This window comes from Bubalus kerabau, chromosome 1 (genome assembly GCF_029407905.1).
Source record: "Bubalus kerabau isolate K-KA32 ecotype Philippines breed swamp buffalo chromosome 1, PCC_UOA_SB_1v2, whole genome shotgun sequence".
Classification (NCBI taxonomy): Eukaryota; Metazoa; Chordata; class Mammalia; order Artiodactyla; family Bovidae; genus Bubalus; species Bubalus kerabau.
In genome coordinates this window covers 47,773,111-47,796,000 of record NC_073624.1, presented here as the reverse complement: position 1 = coordinate 47,796,000, position 22,890 = coordinate 47,773,111, and the positions used below count along the sequence as shown (strand labels likewise).

Sequence of the window (22,890 nt, the reverse complement as noted above, 5' to 3'; positions counted from 1 at the left end):
AAACATGAAGGCACCTGGGTGAGATGTGTGTTGTCTCTCTCTCACCTCTGCTTATGGCTGACCCTCTCTCACACCTGCACACAAGCCCTCTGCTCTCAATCACGCTTGGGTGCCCCGTGTCCATCCTGGTCCCAGGGCTGGAGGAGGAGCATGCCCGAGCTCAGCTCAAGTCAGATGATACGGGTATCCCCAGGCATCCCACAGGGCCTGTGGCATCCAGGGTCTGAGGGAAACGATTGGATGGGAGCCCAGCAGGCAGACAGGAGGAGCCATGGAGGACGGGCTCCCTGAGACCCTGGGAGACAGGCTCCCGGGGAAGGAGGTCAGCCATCTGGAGCCCAGCTTAGCCCCTCAGTCAATGCAAGGAAGCCTCAGTGAATCAGCTCGTATTTATTGAACCAGAGTCTAGAAAACACAAGGTGGAGAGAACCAGAGCAACCTGAAATATCGTATCCAGCCTCACCCCCAGCTGAAGAAGAAACCGAGGGTCAGAGAGTCGTGGCTGTTGGCCCCAGGCTGTTTCATCTCCTGACACACCGAAAGTTCCTTGACCTGTTTCTGCCTCCTTGTTTCATCCTTCTTTCTCTCTTTTTTAATCAACCTCTGTTCCTCCTCCGCATTTGGATTTTCATGGAAACGTCACTGGTGTCTCGGTGCACTCTGGCCCTAAAGAGCTCCTGGCAGCGTGTCAGGTGTTCCATCCACTGTGCTGTCACACCGCTGCTGCCACAGCCTCACCACCACTGTCGTCAAGAAGCCACTGCCTGAAGGTCTACACAGACCATTCTCCATGCAGACGTCCAGACGGCCAGCGGGTACGTGGAAACACACTCAGCGTCACTAGTTATTAGAGAAATGCAATCAAACTACAATAAGTTATCTCCCCTACAGCGATCACAGGGCCATCCCCTACATCTACAATGCTCGGAGGCTGTGGAGAAAAGGGAACCCTCCTACACTGTTGGCGGGAATGTAAATTGGTGCAGCCACTATGGAAGGCCATGTGGAGTTTTCTTAAACAACTAACAATAGAGCTACCATATGATTTAGCAATCCCACTTCTGGACATATTTCTACAAAAAAATTAAAGCTCTAATTTGAAAAGATACACATACCCTGATGTTCATAGCAGTACTTAACGGCCAAGACACAATATTAACCTAAAAGTCTGTTGACAGATTAATGAGTAAAGCAAATGTGGTACATGTATACACTCCATGAATCCTACTCAGCCATAAAGAAGAATGAAGTAATAGTATCTTTAACAATATGTATGGATCTAGAGAGTATCATACTGAGTGAAGTAAGTCAGACAAATATGTGATACTAACTTATATGTAGAATCCAGAAAATAATACAAATGACCAAATGAATAGAAACAGACTCATAGACATAGAAAACAAACTTTTTACCAAAGTTTTGGGGGGATAGAAAAATTAGGAGATGGGATTAACAGATACACACCAATAAACTAGGGACTACCTACTGTAGTAGCAAAGGAACAGTATTCAATATCTTGTAATAAACTATGACGTAATGGAATAAAAAAGAATATAGATATACACATGCTCAGATGTTCTGTTCTGTCTGACTCTTTGCAACCCCATGGACTGTAACATGCCAGGCTCCACTGTCTATGGGATTTCCCAGACAAGAATATTGGAGTGGGGTGTCATTTCAACCTCCAGAGAATCCCTACCCAGGAATCAAACCTGTGTCTCTTGCTTAGCAGACACATTCTTTACCACTAGCGCCACCTGGAAAGCCCACATAAATACGTAGATATCTGTATAATGGAAGCACTTTGCTGTATACCTGAAATTAACAGGATATTGTAAATCAATTATCCTTCAATAAAACAAACAAACGAAAGAAGTCACGGCCTAAGAAACATACATCAGCTAGGGCCAAAGGTGAGTTGATGTTGGAGGAGAGGTCTAGAGACCACCACCAGGGGAAGACTCTTCTTGCTGGGACATCACAGCCTGTGGAGGGCGATAGAGGAGCCCCTGCTACTTCTGGATCCCAACAATCCTGACTGACGTTCTCCCATTTTCAACGAGTTCGTATACCTGGCCTCTCATTGCTAGTTCGCCTGCCTCTCCCTTTATTCTGCCTCCAGTGTCATCTTTAGTCCAAAGTAAGTGGTTTCTGATGGGAGTGGAGTTTGGGGGAGAATGCGTACGTGTATATGAATAGCTGAGTCCCATTGCTGTTCACCTGAAACTATCACAACATTGTTAATCAGCTATACTCCAATACAAAATAAAACATTCTTGGTATGAAAAAAGTGGTTTCTCCCCACCTCTCATTCTCTGGTCCCCCCTCCTCCCTTAATCCAGGCTCCAGGCCCCTTCCTTCTCTCTCCTCATCTATCACCTACATCCATCCCTTCCCTGCTGTGCTCAACTAATGCCAAATTCCTAACACCCAGCTTCATTAATGTGGTCTCCCTCTCTTCCCTCTAACTAGGTACCTCTGCACTTTAGCCCCTCACATGTCCCTGGACCCCGCACTGCTCTGGGGGTGGCTAAATCAGGTCCTCTTGCAGACGCTTGTAGATCTGGGTGACCTCCTCCAGCTTCCTCTCCAGCTCCCGGGCCCGCTGCTGCAGGTTTTCAGCTGATGCTGCCTTTGCACCACTGTGCAGGTGCATTGACTCCTTCACCAAGCAGCCCACATCCACCAGAAGGAAAACCCCTGAAGTGGCCAAACCCACGATCTGGCCTCCTTTGGTAATTGTTAAAGCCGGGGCTTTGAAACCTGCCTCTTTCTTTTGGATGGATGAAGATGATAATATCAGAAAGCTCATGCAGACGTTTGCTGCAGAGTCAGAAAAGGCTTTGCCTGTCTGCATGTCATGGACGTGCATTTCGATGCATTGTACAGCTTTTGTGACTTTCTCTGTTGTGGGGTTGCTCTTGAGTATCTCTAGGAGAACCTTCCATTTCTTGATGAGAGTTGACATCATGCGACTGGCTATGGTTTCTACTGAAGACCTCTTTATATGTTCCAGGATACTGGTGGACACACTGGTCACAGTACCTACTGCTCCCAGACCTGTCACAGTGGCCAAGAACACCACACTGGACCCCATTGTCACGAGTGCCAGAGCCAGGCCAACGATAGTCAGAATACCAGACACAGCACCGGTGCTGTGGGCCATCATGTTGGAGATGGTACATCCCTTATGGACCTTCTCAGCCTTGTCTGCGAGCTCGTGGAACTTGCTTATGCACTCCTCCAGCTGCCGTTTCACCTGAGGAAACTGATTCAGAAACCTCCTCCTGTCCAGCTGCGCTTTGGAGAGTCTTTCTTTGTCGTCCTCAACCAAGGCTCTTTTCAATTCGTTCAGATAATTGTGTAGTTCATCCACATCTTCCCTGTAACGACGAAGGTCAAGGGATTAGAAAGGCAGTTTGCTTGTCTGTAAAATTGACTCCATAATATCTATTCTGCATAAATACAGATATGTTACTATAAATCATTAGAAAAGAATTTTATAAATGTAAACTTTTCTCTTTCAACCTTAAACATGTTTGATATTTTATAGATGCTCCATCTTGAAATAGCTAAACTTGGAATAGGTAAATGAGGTCACCAGTGGATACTGGCAACTTAAGAGAGGTATTTGAGAGAATTCCCAGGTGGTTCAGAGGTTTCAACTCTGCATTCCTGCTGTCGGCCTTAACTCAATCCCTGGTTGGGGAATGAGGATCCCACAGGCTATATGGCTCAGCCACAGAAAAGGTGTGTGGTAAAGACGTCTCACAGGGGGTCAACACCACCACTTTGAAAGAGTTTTTGGAGTGGGAACTCCACAGATAAACAAAGACAAGTAGGACTGGAGGACAAAACCTTCATTCAAGGGCCTTAGTGTGTAGTGAGAAGTCTCCCTGCCCTTTGCCCTTGGCTACTGGGAAGTGGTCCCTAAGCCCCTAGAATTCTGGCTGATAGGAGTGTCCTTGCCTGCCTGGGCCTTTGGCCACTGGTCAGTCTGAGAAGGTGACAAGTGACCTAGGTTCACTGGGTCCCATGGTATCAATTCTGCCATCTGGTAGAGCTGGACACTAGGGCACAAGTCTGACTTCCAGGAGGGGCTGGAGATGACAGGTCAGGGTAATTTGGCTTGTAAGCAAGTAAGTGTTTCTGATAGGCAGTACTCTGTGCATCTTATCACACACCGAATCCAGGTCAGTAACGTGTCCTGAGGACTATGGAAGCTTCGTATATGAAACCTGCCCAGACTCTGCCCTGTGGCTGGTGGGAACTTTTATCCTTCCCTGTAGTAAACTGTAGGAGAAGGTGATGGCACCCCACTCCAGTACTCTTGCCTGGAAAATCATATGGATGGAGGAGCCTGGTAGGCTGCAGTCCATTGGGTTGCGAAGAGTCAGACACGACTGAGCGACTTCCCTTTCACTTTTCACTTTCATGCATTGGAGAAGGAAATGGCAACCCACTCCTGTGTTCTTGCCTGGAGAATCCCAGGTACGGCAGAGCCTGGTGGGCTGCTGTCTATGAGGTCACACAGAGTTGGACATGACTGAAGTGACTTAGCAGCAGCAGCAGCAGTAGTAAACAGTACCTGGGATCCTGAAGTTTTCAGTGAGTCCTGTCCATTCTATAGGGAATTCTTGAACCTAAGAGTTGTTTTGGGGATCCCCTAAATTTGCCATTGAAGTCAAAGTAAGGGCAGTCCTGGGCACTGTGCCCTTATATTTTGCAGATTGGCTGTCTCTATGACTTAGAATTTTTTAAACCCCAAAAGTCAGAGCTAGAAGACACCTTATAAACATTTGGTCTGCCATCTGCTGTCTGCTAAGCATTGTGCCCTTGACCTTCTCAGCAGAAGGTCACTTTGTCCACCTACTCCCCAGTGGACAGGGGAGCAGGTGTTGTGCTATGAGCACTGGTTTCCCTAGGACTCTCCAGCTCACCTCACTGACTTCTGACCAATCACCCAGCACCCTCAACCGCTCAGGGGTCACCAATCTAACTCACAATTTACCTGGTGACAGCTTCACCTGCCTGCACCCCAAGGCCATGTGGAACTTTGTGGAACCTCTGAAGATTCAAGGGACTTGAGGAAATATCCATCTGAATGGCTGAGCCTGAGGAGACCAGCACTTGCAAGGCTGGTGGAGGAAGCGTTTTCCTCTTGGGTGGGGATGTGTGAGGCTCCTCAGAATCCCTCAAATGTCACACAATCACAGCCACCTACTGTGACCCTGGAGGGCTCCCTGAGCCACATGGCCACCCCACTGTCAGGGGGACTCCACGTAGATTAGAAGAGGGTCCCCAGTGGAGTGAGAAGCCAGGTCCCAGGCAGGGTGTGCAGACACAGTCACCCAGGGCCCTCTAGTCCAGCATGAGGGGATTCCAACAGGGAGGGAAGAAATGTCCCCCTCTCCCACTCAGGGGACCTCTGCAAGGGTCACAGTCCCTTCAGTTCTGTGTCCTTAGGGCCCACTGTCTTCACTCTAGTCCTGGTCCTGCTGCCCAAGCCTGCCTCCTAGCCCTCCAACCTGGACCCTTTGCTCCACCCTGACCCCTGGGTCTGACCCTGGTGCAGGCCTTCCTGGTCCTTTGGACAAGATGATTGCACTTGGTTCCCCACCTCTGACCCTGCAGTTCACTCTGAGGCCATCACCATAATCCATGAGACTGAATTGCTATTCCCATTGGACACAGGACAGATCTGAGATTCAAAGTCTTAAGCCACAGGCCCAGGAGTTGGGCACGGCTAGATCCAGGATCCCACCAGCTCCTCCAGTTCCTCTCTAGCCTCTCTCACTTATGGGCCAGCAGGAGCATGCAGGGTTGGTACAGCTCCTAACATGGGGAATAGAAAGACTGTAGGCAGAAGCCCAGGACACAAATGGTGGTGTCAGGGTTTCCCCACTTGTCCCAGAGGAAATTCTGCTTGGTTCTCCTCACCAGAAAGAAGACCCTTGACCCTGTCTCTTCCCAACAAGTTTTTAAAATGTTACTATTGACTGAGTACTTACTCTGTGTCAGTCATTATGGGAAGCACTTTACATGCATGATCTCAGTGTCCTCACAGTAAAAATGAAAAGATGGAGAAACCAAACCAGAGAGTAGTTCAGTAACTTGTCCAAGGTCACATAACCTGCCCCTTCCTTGCAGGTTTCGTCTCTTCTCAACCCACGATCATTCACTGTCAGCAAATGACATGGAGGAAACATTCCTGATGGGATCTTGAGAAGGAACATCCCTGTCTCCAACAGTAGGGTCCTGCCTGGAGGAGGCGTTACTCCAGGAGGAAGCTAGCCTGGTGCTGGGGGACGTGGGTGACCTTCCTGGTGCACCTGTGCAGGTTACCTGGACAAACTGGCCTCAGCCTTAATTCTCTCCAGGAATTCATTCAGCAGGAGTAGCAGTTCCTCTCTGCTCAGTATGTCCCAGAGACACTGAACGACCTCCTCAAAAAAGTTCTCAATATCTAGGTGAAAGAAAAGGGAATAAGTTTAGAAGAATGTGTGGTGGGACATAAATGTTATTGAGTATAAAATAGTTAAAATTGATCTTGCTGAGCAGCAATCACATGAGGAACTCTTGGTGAGGTCACCTAGGGTTATGGATGGACTGTCCCCCCTCCCCCCCCAATTTGTGTTGAAGAGTTAACCCCCTGGTGACCTTTCTGAAGATAGGGATTGTAAGGAGGTTAGGTGAAATGACATCCTACGTGGGATTCCCAGGTAAATTGAGGTCATAGTGGGATTCCCAGGGAGTTCTAGTGGTAAAGAACCTGCCCACCAATGCGGGAGATGTAAGAGAGGCGGTTTTGATCCCTGAGTCAGGAAGATCCCTTGAAGGAGGGCATGGCAAGCCACTCCAATATTCTTGTTTGGAGAATCCCACGGATAGAAGAGTCTGGCAGGCTGCAGTCCATGCGGTTGCAAAGAGTTGGACATGACTGAGCAACTGAACACACACAGACAAAGAGAAGAAACACCAAGTGTGATTTGTTAGTTACCCTTTCCAGAATAGATGGGCAGCACTCTATAAATGAATGCTTTCATGTTTGGGCAGGGAAACAATTGAATACTCACGTTAAATGGGATAAATAATGTAATGACTACAAATAGCCTCAGATCACTACAGATTAGTCCTCAATGAGTTATCAAAATCCCTGAGTGATTTCAGAGATCTGGAGGTTATGGAATTGTAGGTAAGATTGCTGGCCAGGTTATATATGTTTGTGTGGGCTGGGACTTGATATCAAATGTGTTTCTTGATAAATCTGCACAAAGAAGCATTATCCTTATTTCACAGAAGAGAAACTCAGACAGCACAATGGACAGCCCAAGGCCACAGAGCTGAAACCTCTGAGGTTGAATCCAAGGTCAAGTGTCAGACATTTCTTGGACAAGACTTTGAATCCTCCTTCCATTTAAAACTCCTGTGATTTGTTCATTCTACTCTATAGCACACAAGGGGAATTCATTGCAACTCATTTTTGGTGGTGAGCATGCAGTAGTGTATATAGAAGTAGAAATATAATGTTGTACACACGAAACTTAGAAAACATTAGAAACCCATGTTACCTAATTTTAAAAAAGACTCTAGGACCACATGCCATTGAGCAAAACTACCATGTGAGAGGATTCCTGCTTCTGACCACAGACTCTAGGAGGGGCAAGGGAGGGGATCCACCAGGTGGAGCAGGGGTGGAGCCAGATGTGATCCTTATCACCCCTCCCCTCCAGGTGGGAGGTGGCAAAGGCCAGACTGGGGTTCAGTGCAGGGTCCACTGACCCTTGCAGAGAGGCTGGGCTGGTGGCTGGGAAGAGCCGGAGGAAACAGCTTCTGTGGTGATGCCCCAGGGTCTGGGAGCAGGAGGAGGCTTGGGCCAAGGGAGAGAGCAGGAGAAGTCCAATGATGCTGGAGGACCTCCTCTCCCAGGCCTGCCTGGCCTTGGGGACTGCCATCTGCGGTCCATGCTCAGCGTGTGCTCTCCTGGCCACTGTACTGAGTCACTTGCTGGGTGGTGGGAGAGGCAGGAAGTCAGCACCTTGGTCATGGCTCCCTGAGGAGAGGGCCAGGAAGGAGGCTGTGGGCAGACCCCAGGGTGAGGGGAATCTCCTGGTCTCTCTTGGAAGCTCAAGGATGTTTATCCATCCTTTCATGGTTCTTGATTCCTCTGTAGTTTAACTAGCCTGGAAATACCACCTTCAATTCTGGGTCACAAGCAGGAACCTTCCAGAGAAGAGAGAGCTGACTACCTGAGCAGTGTCCAAAGTTTTCTGAGCTCATGGTGGCAGCAGGGGTTTCCAGAGATCTCCCTTCACTCCTTGTTTGTGTCAGGCTGGAAGGAGGTGTGGCCTCACCCTTGGGGAAGAGAAAACAGACTGTGGGCTACATCACGAGTGAGCAGCGGCTGCAGGGAGCAGCGAGGGGGAGCCCTCTGGTGGGTTCCCCTGGGACGGCCACCAGTGCCACCAGGGCTTAACCCTCTGCGTTTCCCTGTCCCCTGGGCTCTGCTGGCTGTTAGTTAAGAAAAGTCACTCACCTCCTACAGCTCCTTCCAAGCTGAGTCAGAGTCCTGCTCTCCTGTTGGGGCACAGGGAGAAGGTAATCAGACAGGAGACAGCCATCTGTGAAGTTATAGGAGCAGTAAAACCAGAGACAGAACACATAGAAAGGAGCATAGAAAGGAATACTCTGGGAATTATGTGAGGTTGGGACACCTGTGTCACTAATTGGTAATAACTACTATTGATTCAGTGTCTGTGATGTGCAGGCTCCTGAAACTCACCTAAACATGGGTCAGCCCAAGACTTCATGCTGGTGCAGAGTCTGGACTTGAACCCAAGTCTTTCTGATTCAAATAACAGGTTAATGATAACTATGCTGTACTCTCAACAATATACAAATATACTAACCTGGGGATATATGTTAATTGGTAAATGACTCTTTTTATTCCAAAATGATGTCTTGCTCCCTGTGCCTGAATATCTGCCTTGATAAAGTTTCTGGTGCTGCAGCTCCCACAGCCCACATCCTCCTTCCTTCTGCAGGAGCCTTTCTCCCACAAGCCCCCTCCCTGCAGCCCTGCCCTGGGCAGCTGAGGACCTGGATGGTGCCCAGTCCTCTCTGCGGTCCTCCCCTGACTGTTGCACTTTGGGGTGTTTCTAATTGTCTGTGTAAATAATAGTGTAAAGAACACTCTTCTTGTATGAAACTTTGCCTGTACTTGAGACTGTGTCCTTAAGCTGTTTCTGGAAGTAGAATGATTTGGTCAGGGCTCTAAACATTTTAAATATTTTCATACCTAGAGTCACTCTGTTGTGCCAAAATATTGCACCAATTGATTACAGTTATATTCATATATGACGGTGTCAATTCTTTTAATCTTGCCAATTCTCAGAAGTCTCTACTTCAAAATTGAGAGACAATTTTTTAATTCTGTTTGGGATTACATTGTCTTGGTAGATGATGGAAGAAAGCAAATGTTGATTACATTCAGCAGTATTGTAAGAAGACAAAAGTGCATTTACCAGCTCCTCCTCCTGAGACCTGACCGAAATGATAGGAAACATGCTTACAGTTGTAATAATGGCTACTGATAGGAGGCGTCTCTGTGCTTGTGGTCTTCGTTCTGTACGGATAGTTGATCTAAGACTTTACCGAATATAATTTGGATCATTCCAGTAACCCTTGAGATATGTACACCAACTCCCCTCCTTTTTGCATAGATGTTATGTGACTTGCCCAAGGTCAGAAATCTTGTCCATGACAGACTAGGTTTCAACCCACTTACTGGGCTCAAGAGCCCATACCTCGCCTCTCGGTGCTCTGCTGCTAATATAAAGCCAGGAATGTGGGCAACAGGAGCCCAGAGTCTTCAGCAATAGTTTGAAGACTGAGTGGATGAAGAAGTGACTGCTGAATAAAGAGGAGTGGAGGAAAGAAATGGAGAGAAGGTGTACAGGCTAGAGGAATGCTTGCTTAGAGCAAAATGAGAGTGACACAGAGGAGAAAGCAGGGGTTAGTCCCAGCAACCCACATCCCATTACATATTCACCCAAATCCACACCAGATGGAGGAAAATCTTAATTCAGAGACTCCAGAAAAAATATTTCTGTATTCTGGAATTTAGGGGTCCTCAGGCAAGCACTCTACAGGGCAGCTTACCAGTCAACTCTACTCCCTCTTAAATATGAATGGGTCATCCAGGATTAGATACATGGAAACGATGATAATGTGGAAAAGATGACTTAGACAAACAGATGAGAAATGACACCAGAAGAGATGGATGGACAATTCTGAAAGAAGAAAATAATTTTTAAAACTTGAACCCAGGTCGTTAAGTCAATTAGAAAGGATTTTTATTCATAAAATGAGATGCACTGAGAAGTGGGAAAAATTGAAACAGACAAAAAAAAATCTTGGAAATTAATAAGTGTTTACCAAATAAGTCTAAAGAAAGATTGGAAAAGAAGGTCAAAAAAAGCTTCTAGAAATTTTTTTTAAATGACAGAAGAAATGGAGCTAAATGGCAAATAGAAATGTTGCTATTCACAATTGTTCCTTAGCAAGTTACTTGAGAGTGAGGTGCAAAGGAAAGAAATGTGTGTGTGTGTGTGTGATGATGCAAAGGATAACCAAGAGAAAGAAAGATTCCTGAATGTGATCCAGGAATCAGGAACATCAACCCAGAGAGAAGGGAATCCAAGGATCACAGCTGGGCACACGGCAGATCTAGAGAGAAACCAGTTCAGAATGGGGTAAAAAGTCCAGAGTCTGTGGGGACAGGGGACTCGGTATCATATGAGGCACAGGTGCAAAGAAATGGAGGAAATTTGAAGATAGACAGTGCAAGGGGTGAAAACAAAGGCAATTCCAAACATCAGGAAAAACTGAAGCTATGCCAAAATGTATGTGCAAATACATAGTATTAATACAAGTTACTCAAGAGAAAATATTTAAAACATCACAAAAATGTAAATTCTCTTCTTTGACTTTTAACTTTTAGAACAAAGCATTTAAATTGAGAACTAAATTTATTTGCTGTCAATCAATATAAACATTAAATCACACTTCTAGAAGTTGGGAGCTGAAGCACTGAAGGGAGAAAGAGAAAGTCTCATTTTACACAGTGGGGAATCAGAAACACCAGTTGAACCTGAGGGCCTAAGAAACAATGGCACAAATAAAGTGCATATAACCACAAAGTTTTCTAATAGAAGATGTAAGATTAGTGATATAATGATATTAGGAGAAGTAAGAGATGGATATAAGAAAAAGTATAAGAATAACTGAAAACATTATCTTCCCTGGTAAGAAGTAAGTTAATACTATCAAACTTTCTAAATTAGGAAAAGAAAAATATGATACTTAATGTTTATTAGCTATCCTGGTTGACGGCTTCCCACTTTGCGCCAGGCAGCATTCTAAGTGCTTCTCAAGCATTCACTTATATTTATTTCTCTGAATGACCCTGTAAGTAAGGAAATTATCTAAGGATATTGCTAAAGCAAACAATTGAAAGTGCTTTTTACTATGAACGGTGTGCAGAACCCTCTGTATAAACAGATTTGTTTTAAACATATGCATTTAGCATTTTGGATTTTTTTAATTTTATAAAAGCAGAAGTCACTTCATAGTAGTTAGTAACCCATGAGAATGGGTTGATTTCTGGCGCCACCACATAAGCTGGTGGAAGCAATTGGATTGAGAGACAATAAGAAGTAAGCCGACACCCGATGTGACAACTGTCAGGGCGGCAGACATGTGTGTGATGATGAAGCCAAGCTCTCAGGAAAAGAGGGATGACCATACATGTAAACCAGGACAATCACAGTGCCCTGTGGCCTTAAACAGATCCATCATCTAGCAGCACCTTGCCCACAAACACGTGCACCCATGGGCTTCTGCCCACTCAAAGGAAGCGAGACTCCTTGAAGGGGAGGTCAGTTCCACAGGTCGGCATCTATATCCACAGGTTGGCAACTATACACCCCCAAAGGCAAAGATTCTCTCGGAAATGTTCAGAGCAGCATTTAGAAGCGGCACCCACATAAAATGAACTTCCCTGGTGGCTCAGATGGTAAAGAATCTGCTTGCAATGTGAGAGACCTGGGTTCGAGCCCTGGGAAGATCCCCTGGAGAAGGAATGGCTACCCACTCCAGTATTCCGGTCTAGAGAATTCCATGGACAGAGGAGTCAGGCTCCTCTGACAGGCCATGGGATCACAAAGAGTCAGACCCGACTGAGCAACTTTAATGTAACTCACATATAATAATGCTGCTGACGATGGAAAGTGAATACTATGATCATGTTTCATTGGGCCAAGTAGAGTCTGAGAAAGGCCATGAGTTCATAACAATTCAATGAGAAGAGTTTATATCAAGTGTGGCTAAGAAGGGAGACATAAAGCTTACAAAAGGTAGCTATGCTGCAAAAAGGAGTAAGTGTAGTGGGAAATATTTCACTGTTAATTGAATTGAATAATAAGAGGAGTCTTAAAATTGATGGATATATTCCCTTCTGTCTATTTATGTGACCATTATAAAGGACTGAGAAGGAAAGAATACCCATGATATCCCAAGGCTGGCCTGGTATCACAACAGGGTGATGCTCTTCTCCCGCTGGATGTAAAGGCTTCACAGAACTCCAGCCTCACACAGGGTCACCCTGAGAGCAGGAGCAAACGAGACAGCAAACACCCATCACTGCGCCCCCACCAACACCACACTCCCTCCCTTGGCTGAAAAGCATGACTTCTCCTTCTTTACCAGTCACACCTTTATGCTCACTCTGGTCTCCCCTCTCCAAAGATGAGTTACCGAGACCCCCACTGATAGAAGTGTCCCTCATTTTCTGTGTCGCCTAATCTAGAGTGGACCCATTTCCTTAGTGAGTGAGAGAAAGTCTCTCAGTCATGTCCAACACTCTGAAACCCCATGGACTATAGAATCCATGGCATTCTCTAGGCCAGAGTATTGCAGTGGGTAGCCTTTCCCTTCTCCAGGGGATCTTTCCAACCCAGGAATCAAACTGGGGTCTCCTGCATTGCAGGCAGATTCTTTACCAACTGATCTATCAGGGAAGCCCCCATTTCCTTACAGCCTCCCCCAAATCCCCTCACCTGAGCTCCCATCCTAGAATCTTTCTATCATCTTCTCTCTGTGATGCCTGGGGTTGTCCGTCAGGAAGAGTAACTTGTTCACTAGGGAGTGTGCCTGGTGGTGGAGGCTGGAGGCACTGATTATGTGGATGGGAGAGAATTCGCACAGGCAGGTCTACCTTGAAGCAGGTGGGAGAAGAGAGCTGGCTGGTCCTGTGCCACCCTCTCTGCCTGGAAGCTGCATGACCCAGGAGCCAGAAAGCCAAATGACATCATGAAACACGAGGACCAAGAGCCAAGGCAGAGAGAAGAGGAGGGCTTGGGCAGAAAGGGCTGGATCCTGGGTGATGCCAAAACTTTGTAAATGCATCTGAACCCTCGACCTCATCCTTCCATCCTTCCCTCCCATTCTTGGCCTGGTCCTGACCCTTGTCTGGGGCCTCAGATGGGTGTGGATGCTGATAGTGCTTCCTCTGCTGGATTCCTATCCAGGGCTTCCTCCTCTGTGAGCCTCTGATTGGTCCCTTTCTGGAAAGGCTGTTGGTGGAGAGGGGAGGACCCTGCCCAGCTGCATGGCCAGTCATGCATCCCTTCCCTCCTCGTGGGCAGACAGATTCTCCCCAACCATCTCCCTCATGTGCCTGCAGTCACCTTCCCTGGGAAGGGAAACGGGCGTTAAGAAAGTCCCTGGCTGAGCACCCGGACCCTCCCGACTGCCCCAGCTCCTGTCTTCCTCACACTCTCTGTCTCCACAGGGCCTGCTGCACGAGACTGACACCTCACTTGGCACAGGCTGCCCTTCCCCACGACATGTGCTTCCCCACCCCACGACATGTGCTTCCCCACTGGCCTCACCGCATGACGGGGTACTTGTCCCTGGCGGCCCAGCTCCAAGCCTCCCTCTGCCACCTTTCCCCAGTTGCTCTCCAGCTCCTCTTGGAGGCGGCACTTTCCTGGTCGTGGTCCCTTTTTGCTCAGTTTCTCCAGGTCTGAGAACCCTCCCACATCATCAGGGGCCCTGTGTCTTCTCTGCTGCTCCTCTTGTCCAGGGCCTCTGGACACCCTCCTCCCTCCTGGGCACAGCCTGGCCACAATATGAGGGGTGGGACCCCTTATGGGGACATGAAACAAGCAGCTTCTTGGTGACACAGCACAACCCCAGTTCCCCTGTTAAAATTAGAAAGGGAGCGAGGGGAGAAGGGGAGAAAGAGGAAGAGAATGGACTAATCAATCAATCTTTCAAAAGGATCCAACGTGCACCAGAGAGAAAAAACTGAAGGGACTGAAGGAAGCATTAAAAATAACATTGATTTGAGAAAGCCTTTCTAAATACACACATGCCACAAGATATAATGGAAATTCTGACCTACTGAACTCTTGGAAATTAAAATTGCCAAGGATCCCATAAACCAGGTCAGAAAAAACATCTGCACCCACAGAGAAAATGGAAATCAGCTTTAAAAAACTTAGTAAGAGAATAGAACAAACAATTCCATAGGAGGTAGCTTGCCCAGGGTCACATAGCTCTCTGTGGGCAGAGAGGAGGCCAAGTCCAGGACTTTGGACATGGGTACAAGGGCAGGGTGGGAATGTGGTTTTAATTCCCCAACGTTTCTAGGGTTGTCTCTGCCGGTAAAAAACATAGATCTAAGCTCATGCCCCTCCTGTTATACTGATGTCTGTAGAGTTCGGCCTTTTATCTTAACATTGCAACACCGGGATGTATGTGGACCTTGTGCAGTGAGCCCTTCTCACTTCTTCCAGCGGCGCCACCTTCCCCACACAGGACCTCCTATCACTCACATCCTGAGCAGAGGTCCTGGCAAACACAGGAAGCCATCGCCCTTCGACTCCCCACTTGGTTTCCTGTCTATTTCCAGGCCGCAATGTCCCCCAGGGCCTGGCTCTCAGAGGCAAGGTTTTTCAACAAACCTTGATTCCTTGTAACTGAAAAAAATCCCCTTTCCCCCATCAGCCCCAGCCTAGCACCCTGGGGACAGCTTTAAGGTGGCCAGGCCATAGGAGGGGAGGCTCTGACTCCCCTGTCCTCCTCTAGCCTCTCTGCTTCCTCCAATTTCCCAAAGTACTAAGCACACCCAACACCCACCTTCCTTCGGGGGTCGCCGCTCATGTCTCAGGAGTCCACACCCTGAGCTGAGCCCACCTGAGCAGCTGTGGCCCTCCCTCTGCTCTGTTTAGGGGCCCTCGGCTGGGAGGAAGCCCTCAGACACACCTGCCTCCACATCCAGGCTCTGCCCCTGCTTAACCTGCTGCCTCGGCCATGACCTCACCTCTCTCTGCGCTTCCAGTTCCCTTCTTCTGTCAACTAGTGACATCATCGTTTCTCAGACATTCATCCTGAGGATGGGGAGATGGGCAGGGTCCCTCCCCTCTGCTTACCCAGGGGTTTTCCTCTGGCTGAGTGTGAACAAGATCCAGACGTTCTCAGCTGTGCAGATGCAGCAGCTAGCTGTGCATCTCTGCAATGACCACACACACCCTCTGTGCCTAGATATACTCTGGGAAGCAAAAGTGAAAGCAAAACCCTCACTTGTTAGTGGTTCAAGTCAAACAAACACCCTGCCCACCAGGCCCCGCCCTGGGACTATTTCCACCTCCTTAGAGAAAGAAGCCCAGTCCTGACATTCCACATCCTTCTTGACACAGTCCACTCCGTCTCAGGCTCCATGAAGGAAGACCTGCCACCAATACACCGTGAGTCCCTTGGCAAATCACTCCCCACCCCCCGATTCCATCTTCTCACCCCTCCAACCCCACACTCACCAGCCTGCCTGCCTTGTTCACCTTCATGCCACCAGCATGAGGTACAGTCCTGGGACAGCTCAGCTGCTCAGTGCATACTGCTCACACTCTGCTGCTGAGGGCCAGGTCCAGGTGGCTTCTAGGAATCACGCACACTTCTAGGTTCTTCTGCCAGGGAAACCTGCTGCATCCAACTGGGAGAAATGCTTTCTGCAAAGCCCAAATCTGGCACCACCTCCACTGAGAAGCCCTCCGTGACCTCGCCTTAGAGTCCACTGTTTCCTGTTTTCCTCCCATGGCACCTAGAAGAGGGCCCTAAGGCCACCCCTCAGACACTCTGTCCATGCGCTTCCCCCCATCCCTTTTGATCAGATCCCTCTAGACTTAGCCCTGCTGGCAGAGACGGAACTAGTGCATTTAGTCCACATGAGGAGGCCCAGCCTTGGTGGTCACTGCCATAAGGTGGATGCAGAAGTTCGTGGGAAGGGCTGAGAGCACGCTGCCTTTTTCTATCTCGGCTTATCTCCACCTGACAACAGATTTTTTTCTCTCCAAATGGAGAACTTTTATCAGAAAACCAGTGTCCTGGCGACTCAGAGAAGTCTGCAATGGAGAGCTAGCCTTGTCTTCGTTTGGTTCCTGAGCAAAAAGCCTCTGTGGACGGGGCTGAGTGTGTGGCAGGGACTGTGCTCGCACCGTCCAGGCCTTTCCTGTTGAATCTCACTCAGCTCTAGGAGTGCTGGCTCCGTTTCACAGATGAAGAAATGCATGTCAAGTTCCCACAGTCTGAGAGTCCTGTAGCTGGACTGTTGGTGAACTTCTCGGTTTGCCTCAAGCAGAAGTGACTGCAATGGACCTGGATGCCCCATGGAGGCCCGCCTGCCCTTCCCTCAGGGCTGCTTCACCCCTGGAAATGTCCCTGGGCCATTATGGTCCCCACCCCTCGGGTTTTGAGGGAGGGACAGGAGATTATTCCATGAGGATAGCCAACCATAGTTTGTTCTTAAAGCCAACTGTTATGTATCTGATGTGTTTTGCAGATAAGGGAGCTGAGAGGAGGGGAGACGTGGGCACTTTGTTCCAACAACTCAGGGACTTGTGTTTGGTGGGAGAATGTCAGCAGCTCGCATCCTGCAAACATTCATTTGACACCCTGTTCCCAGAGCTCAGGGCTCAGGCCAGGACACAAGCCCCAGAGCCCAGACACAGAGGAGTCAAGGGGCAAACGGGCAGCTGCCCTGCCCACTGACCTGCACAAGTCTGCCTCTGACCCCACGAGAGCTGCTGGAGTTCAAGAATGCCTCTTCCCCAGAGTTTGGGATCCTCTGGGGACAGCCAGATCTAGATGTCACACCTACAGAAGGGACACGGGAAGAACAGTGGGAGGCAGGTGTTTTTCTGCAGGGAAAATCGGAGCACAGTCACCCCTCCCACCTGCTCACTTTAAACCTCAGGCAGAAATCCAGGAAGCAGGGGGCGGGAAAGCCAAGTGGGCCTCCCTGGGGGACACCTGCCTGGGTGAGGGCGGCCAGGCCCTGCTTCCTCAGTGCCTCCACACAGGACAGCTGGGGGCCCTGAGCTGGTGGTGGGCGTCCCGGGACTCACTTCCCGGCCAGGTAGCCCCTGCATCAGGCCTGGAAGCCAATGATGACATCAGTGATCTTCAGGTCCCGCTCCTCCTCCAGGTGGGCTAGCACAGTAGCCCAAAGAAAACCTTGCTCTGGCCATGTGGTACACATTGCTCTCGATCTCCAGGACCTTGATGTAGAAGAGGAGAGCTGGCCGCTGACCACATGCCGCCCCATCCACCACGGAGTCCTAGAGAAAGACCAAGGCCCTGGATTGGTCTTAACGCTCTGCTCACACACTTCTCCTGGTGCAGGGAACGCGGGGTGGAGGGATGCCAGGAAGGGGGCACGTGGGGGCCAGCATGGGACAGGTAAGGAGTCAGACTTGCAGAGAAACACAGAACCTGGGCCCTGAAGGGATTTTACCTGCTGGCATCTCTGTCCCCATGCATTTCTAACAAAGGTGGCAGTGGATATCGGGGCTCTGGTACATTACCCTAGGTAATTAGAGAAAGAGTGTTTCTTCAAACAGGTAGTTTAAAGTCAAGAGAGGCTTTGACATACTTAGGAACCTAAGGAGTGAAGCAGGGGAAGCCAAGAAAGTGGGGCCAGGTGCAGGATGGCGTGCAAGGGCCACAAGAGGCTTGGGAGCAGCGCTGTGACAGGGCAAGTCTCTCATCAACAACTGTCATTGACGAGGAGGCTGGGCCCAGACTGGGTGTAACCCAGCATCCGAGTGAAACCAATTGTTAGACACTCTGTGCAAGCAACACAATTTGCTGAGAAGAACCAGCTTTCGTCTAAGCCAGGACCTCCACAGACTGAGGACTGCTGCTGCTGCTAAGTCACTTCAGTCGTGTCGGACTCTGTGCGACCCCATAGACGGCAGCCCACCAGGCTCCGTCATCCTTGGTATTCTCCAGGCAAGAACACTGGAGTGGGTTGCCATTTCCTTCTCCAATGCATGAAAGTGAAAAGTGAAAGTGAAGTCGCTCAGTCGTGTCCGACTCCTAGCGACCCCATGGACTGCAGCCCACCAGGCTCCTCTGTCCGTGGGATTTTCCAGGCAAGAGTACTCGAGTGAGGTGCCATTGCCTTCTCCGAGACTGAGGACACCCCTGTTCAGTTAGGTCCACACCCTGGGATCCAGCCACTGGAGGCTGTGCGCCAGGTGGTGTGAACATGCGCTCATAGGTAGCCTTGACCACACCTCGATGGCGAAGTCAGCCTGCAGAGACACCCGGGGCCAGGGGCGGCGTTGGGGGATGGGTCAGACACAGGGAGCCTTTAAGCACTCATTCCCTTTATCCCAACAATGTCATCTGCAGGGCCTACCCCCAGAAAAACAGCCTCAAAGATGAGGGGGAAACTTCATACACAAATATGTTCACTGCAGTGTTATTTAAAGGAAGGAAGTTGCAAGAGCCTAAATTCCAACAATATGGGCAGAGCAAACTTAGACATTTTCGAAGTGTTAGTTATTCAGTTGTGTTCAAGTCTTTGTGGAGCCATGGACTATAGCTCGCCAGACTCCTCTGTCCATGAAATTCTCCAGGCAAGAATCCTGGAGTGGGTTGCCATTCGCTTCTCCAGGAAGTCTTCCCGACCCAGGGATATGAACTCGGGTCTCCCGCATTGCGGGCAGATTCTTCAGGGTCTGGCCACCAGGCAAAGACCTTTTTAAAATATAGGGATGAACTGAAGTATGTACAGAAGAAATGACAAGATTTTTGAGGTTTGCTTCTAAAAACATAGCTGCACTGTAGGGAGTTGGCCAATAATCTTACTGGGGGAATTATTTCACTTCTCTATGTTTTACCCTATTTTCTGAATCTGAACCGTTAGTTGTAGTGTTTTCATAATGAAATATACAGCTTCTTTAATTATCAGGTTAAAGAATGGTTGGGCATAACACGTCTGCTGTCTTTCAAAAACAATGTCCCTATCTTTGGAGGGAGGGCTCTGCCCAGACTCAGCGGTCATCACCGGTATGAGGTCCAGGACAGCACCCTTTGAAAAAGAACAACTTAATATGACCTTCCAGGCATTTTTGAGAGATGGGAGCAGGATCTTAAAGATGCCCGGCCCCAAGGCATGAGAGAAACATGAAATTGTCCACAGAGGCTCTGCCCAGAGGCACTCAAGTCCTGGGTGGCGGACACATGTGTGCCGCACACATCCCTGCCCACCTCTCCCCACGGGGGACAGGACAGCAGGTGGGGACAGACAGCTGCATGCTCTGGGCTCCTAGGGGGATGGGTATTCTGCGCTGGACTCAGGATGAGCTGTGTTACAGAAATACCACATGCTTGCTTCACTTCCTCCTGGAACAGAACACCCTGCGTTCTCCCAACCAATCAGCTCAACATGGATCAGGGAGAAGGCTCAACACACCAAGAAGGCCCACCCAGGATGGCCCTCCCCAGGTAGGGGCCTCAGCCACTCTCCTGGTCCCTGGGACCTGCTTCCTCCTGCTCTCCATTGGGGTGACAAGCACCTGCTCTCAGAGGTGCAGTGAGGTCCTGATTAGGACCCAGGTGACAGTGCTGACACAGCGATGGCCCAGCCCGGGCTGCACAGGGGAGAATTTCCCGCAGGAGAGAGGAACAGGGAGTGGGATCCCAGTGAAGACTGGTATCAGGAGAGCAATGTTCCTGGGGGTCGGGGTCTCACTGCACCTCCCTGTTGCCCGCACATATATGATATACATGCAGAAGACTGAGAAAGGAGCCCGAAGGACCAGGAGATGCTCTGGCATCGCGCTGGGGCCCTTCACCCTTGACATCACTGCAAGATGCAGCAGGTGGAGGGGATTCATGTTTGTCTCCAGCTGGGGAAGTGAGCGGTGCACTTACTGTCGTGTGTGGGGTGATTGGACCCAGAACAGCGTGAGGAGAGTCATGTCTGTTGGTCTGGGAAGAGGGCACGTGTGCATCCAGGAAGCACTCAATCTGGAGCCTCTCTACCTGAGACTTTCCCCCAGGGTTCAGGTCCCTGTTAACCATTCATCTTCCCCATCCTTCAGCCTGAACTATTAGTCCAAGGATACTGTCCCCAGGCCCAAGTTACTCTGTCTCTTGGGAATTGACACTGAGATTCCAGGTGTTTGGACCTAAGCCCCCTGCTTACAGGACCTCAGGGGACAGACTGTGGGATCCTGGAGCGGGACATGTCCTGCTTCCTGTCCGCCCTGAGCTGTGCACATTTGGGACTTCTCTCTATGCTCTGACCTGGACTTCTTCCCTCTCAGTGCACGCTCTTCTGTGCTCACTTAGCCAGATGCAGTTTCTGTTGCTCAGAACTACAAGGATCTCACCTGACATGGGTCACCGTGGAGTGGCATCAGCCGCACATTGAGCTCAATAGAGTCCAGCTCTAAGGGTTCGGGGGGAGATGGGGGTGGACACAGAATGGTTCTGTACCCAGTGCCTGAAAGCCTGCTCAGAGAAGTCTGTGTAGGATGGGAATTCTCCAGGAACTGATGAAGAACTGCTGAAGGAATGAACTCACATTTCTGAAGGTCAGGCAGGCGATGGCCATGACTGCTGACATCTTCAAGAAGGAATGAGAGGACTGGTTGAAGCCTCAGAAAAACACAGGCTGAGAGGGAGTCCGAGGCAGTGAGGAAAGTCTTCTGAGGGAGGTATGAACAAAAGTGTGGAGAAGGCTCTGCAGCACGTGGGGAGGGACTTCGGAGATGTTCTGGGATCATATCCAGGTTCCAGGTCTCTGCTTCCTGCCCTGGGCTCCAGGTGTGGTAGCCTGTTAGGTGCTCACATGCTCCACACATGGAAAGTCAGAGAGTTTGTGCCCCATGGAGCAGGCCCGTGGGGTGAGAGCCACACCCATGCTCCCCTCTCCTCCCTGGAGAGGAGGAGCCTGAGGCATCCCATGAAGGCTCCTCAGAAGGTCCAGGCAGGTGCAATCCCAGATGGGTGGCCAGGTCAGAACATGGCCTTGGATGGACTTTCCCTGCTTCCTGCCCATTTCCCCAAGCCATTCAGTCCTGCTCCTGGGGGTGGAGTGAGCCTGGCATCCAGCTCTGCCCTAGGGGGGACCACAGGCTCCAGCAGGCTAGGCTGTAGGGAGGCTTTGAGCATCTGTGCTCAGAGTCATAGGCAGCTGTGGAGGAGGGGAAACAGGTAGAGCTAAGATCAATATTCTTAAGAGTCATTCTAGCCCCATGTGGGGAATAGATAGGTGAGGCAGGGCAGTGCCCCAAGGTAAACACAGGAAGACCGTTCTGGAGGTTCCTACAGAAGTCCTGGTGAAACGTGAAGGCAGCCTGGGTGAGGCATGTGCTCTCTCTCTGCCCCTCTGTTTATGGCTGACCCCCCTCCTCACACCTGCACACAAGCCCTCTGCTCTCAATCACCCTCGGGTGCCCCATGTCCATCCTTGTCCCTGGGGCTGGAGGAGGAACATCCCCGTGCTCAGCCCAAGTCAGACGACATGGGCTCCCTCTGGTGTCCCATGGGGCCCGCGGGGCTCCAGGGTCTGAGGGAAACAACTTTATGGGAGCCCAGTGGGTAGGCAGGAGGAGCCATGGAGGACATGCTTCTTGAGACCCTGGGAGACGGGCTCATAGGGAAGGAGGTCAGGCATTCGGAGCCCAGCTGAGCTCATCAATAAGTGAAAGGAAGCCTCAGTCAATCAGTTCATATTTATTGAACTAAAGTCTGTAGAACACAATGTGGAAAGAGGCAGATGGTCCTAGAATATCTTGTTCTGCTTCATCCCCAACTGAGGAGGAAACTGAGGGTCAGAGAGGCCTTGTCTGTTGACCCCAGGCTGGTTGATCTCCTTGACACACCGCATAGTTCCTTGACCTGTTGATGCCTTCTGCTTCATCTTTCTTTCTCTTTTTCCCAAATCAATCTCTGTTCCTACACAACACTGGGAATTTCATGGGAACGTCGCTGGTCTCGGTGCAGCCTGAACTCAAAGGGCGCCTGGATACGTGTCAGATGCTCCGTCCCCTGAGTCGTCGTCACCGCTGCCGCCACCACCACCACCACTGTCGTCAAGAAGCCGCTGCCTGAAGTTCCACACAGACCATCCTTCAGGGAAGATACACAGCTGGCTAGCCAGCACATGCAAAGAGGCTGAACACTGCTAATTATTCATTCAGTTCAGTTCAGGCGCTCAGTCGTGTCTGACTCTTCACGATCCCATGGACCACAGCACACCAGGCCTCCCTGTCCATCACCAACTCCCGAGTCCACTCAAACTCATCTCCATTGAGTCAGTGATGCCATCCAGCCATCTCATCCTCTGTGTATGCTAATCAAAACTACAATAAGAGATCACCCCCTACCAATCACAAGGGCCATCAAGTAAAAATCGACAGACAATCAATATTGGAGACGATGTGGAGAAAAGGCAAGCCTCCTACACTGTTGCTGGGAATATAAATTGGTGTGGCCATTATGGAAAACAGTAAAGAAGTTCCTTAAAAACTA

The 22,890-nt window shown here is 49.6% G+C and overlaps 1 protein-coding gene across 2 annotated transcripts; it reads right to left on the bottom strand.

The window, feature by feature from the left end:
• Nucleotides 1–246: 246 nt before the first annotated feature.
• Nucleotides 247–15,607, bottom strand: LOC129647228 (apolipoprotein L3-like). 2 transcript variants are annotated; one of them, XM_055574414.1, is made up of 5 exons: nt 15,498–15,607; nt 8,537–8,577; nt 8,250–8,355; nt 6,346–6,466; nt 247–3,383 (listed from the first exon to the last, which is right to left on the bottom strand). In XM_055574414.1, exons 3-5 carry the CDS (start codon nt 8,278–8,280, stop codon nt 2,531–2,533), a joined length of 1,005 nt encoding a protein of 334 aa, XP_055430389.1. In that variant the 5' UTR covers nt 8,281–8,355; nt 8,537–8,577; nt 15,498–15,607; the 3' UTR covers nt 247–2,530. The 2 variants fall into 2 exon arrangements, with proteins under 2 accessions (XP_055430389.1, XP_055430395.1); XM_055574420.1 differs by having other exon boundaries at nt 8,537–8,621; nt 15,498–15,573.
• Between the last annotated feature and the right edge of the window lie 7,283 nt (nt 15,608–22,890).

What these genes read in the sequence shown, in the direction of transcription:
- LOC129647228 (XM_055574414.1), bottom strand. Translation starts at nt 8,280, where the DNA reads ATGAGCTCAGAAAACTTTGGACACTGCTCAG. An exon ending in AAACTTTGGACACTGCTCAG is followed by an intron (nt 6,467 to 8,249) that starts GTAGTCAGCTCT and finishes TCTTTCACCTAG; the next exon opens with ATATTGAGAACTTTTTTGAG. An exon ending in GCTGAGGCCAGTTTGTCCAG is followed by an intron (nt 3,384 to 6,345) that starts GTAACCTGCACA and finishes TCGTCGTTACAG; the next exon opens with GGAAGATGTGGATGAACTAC.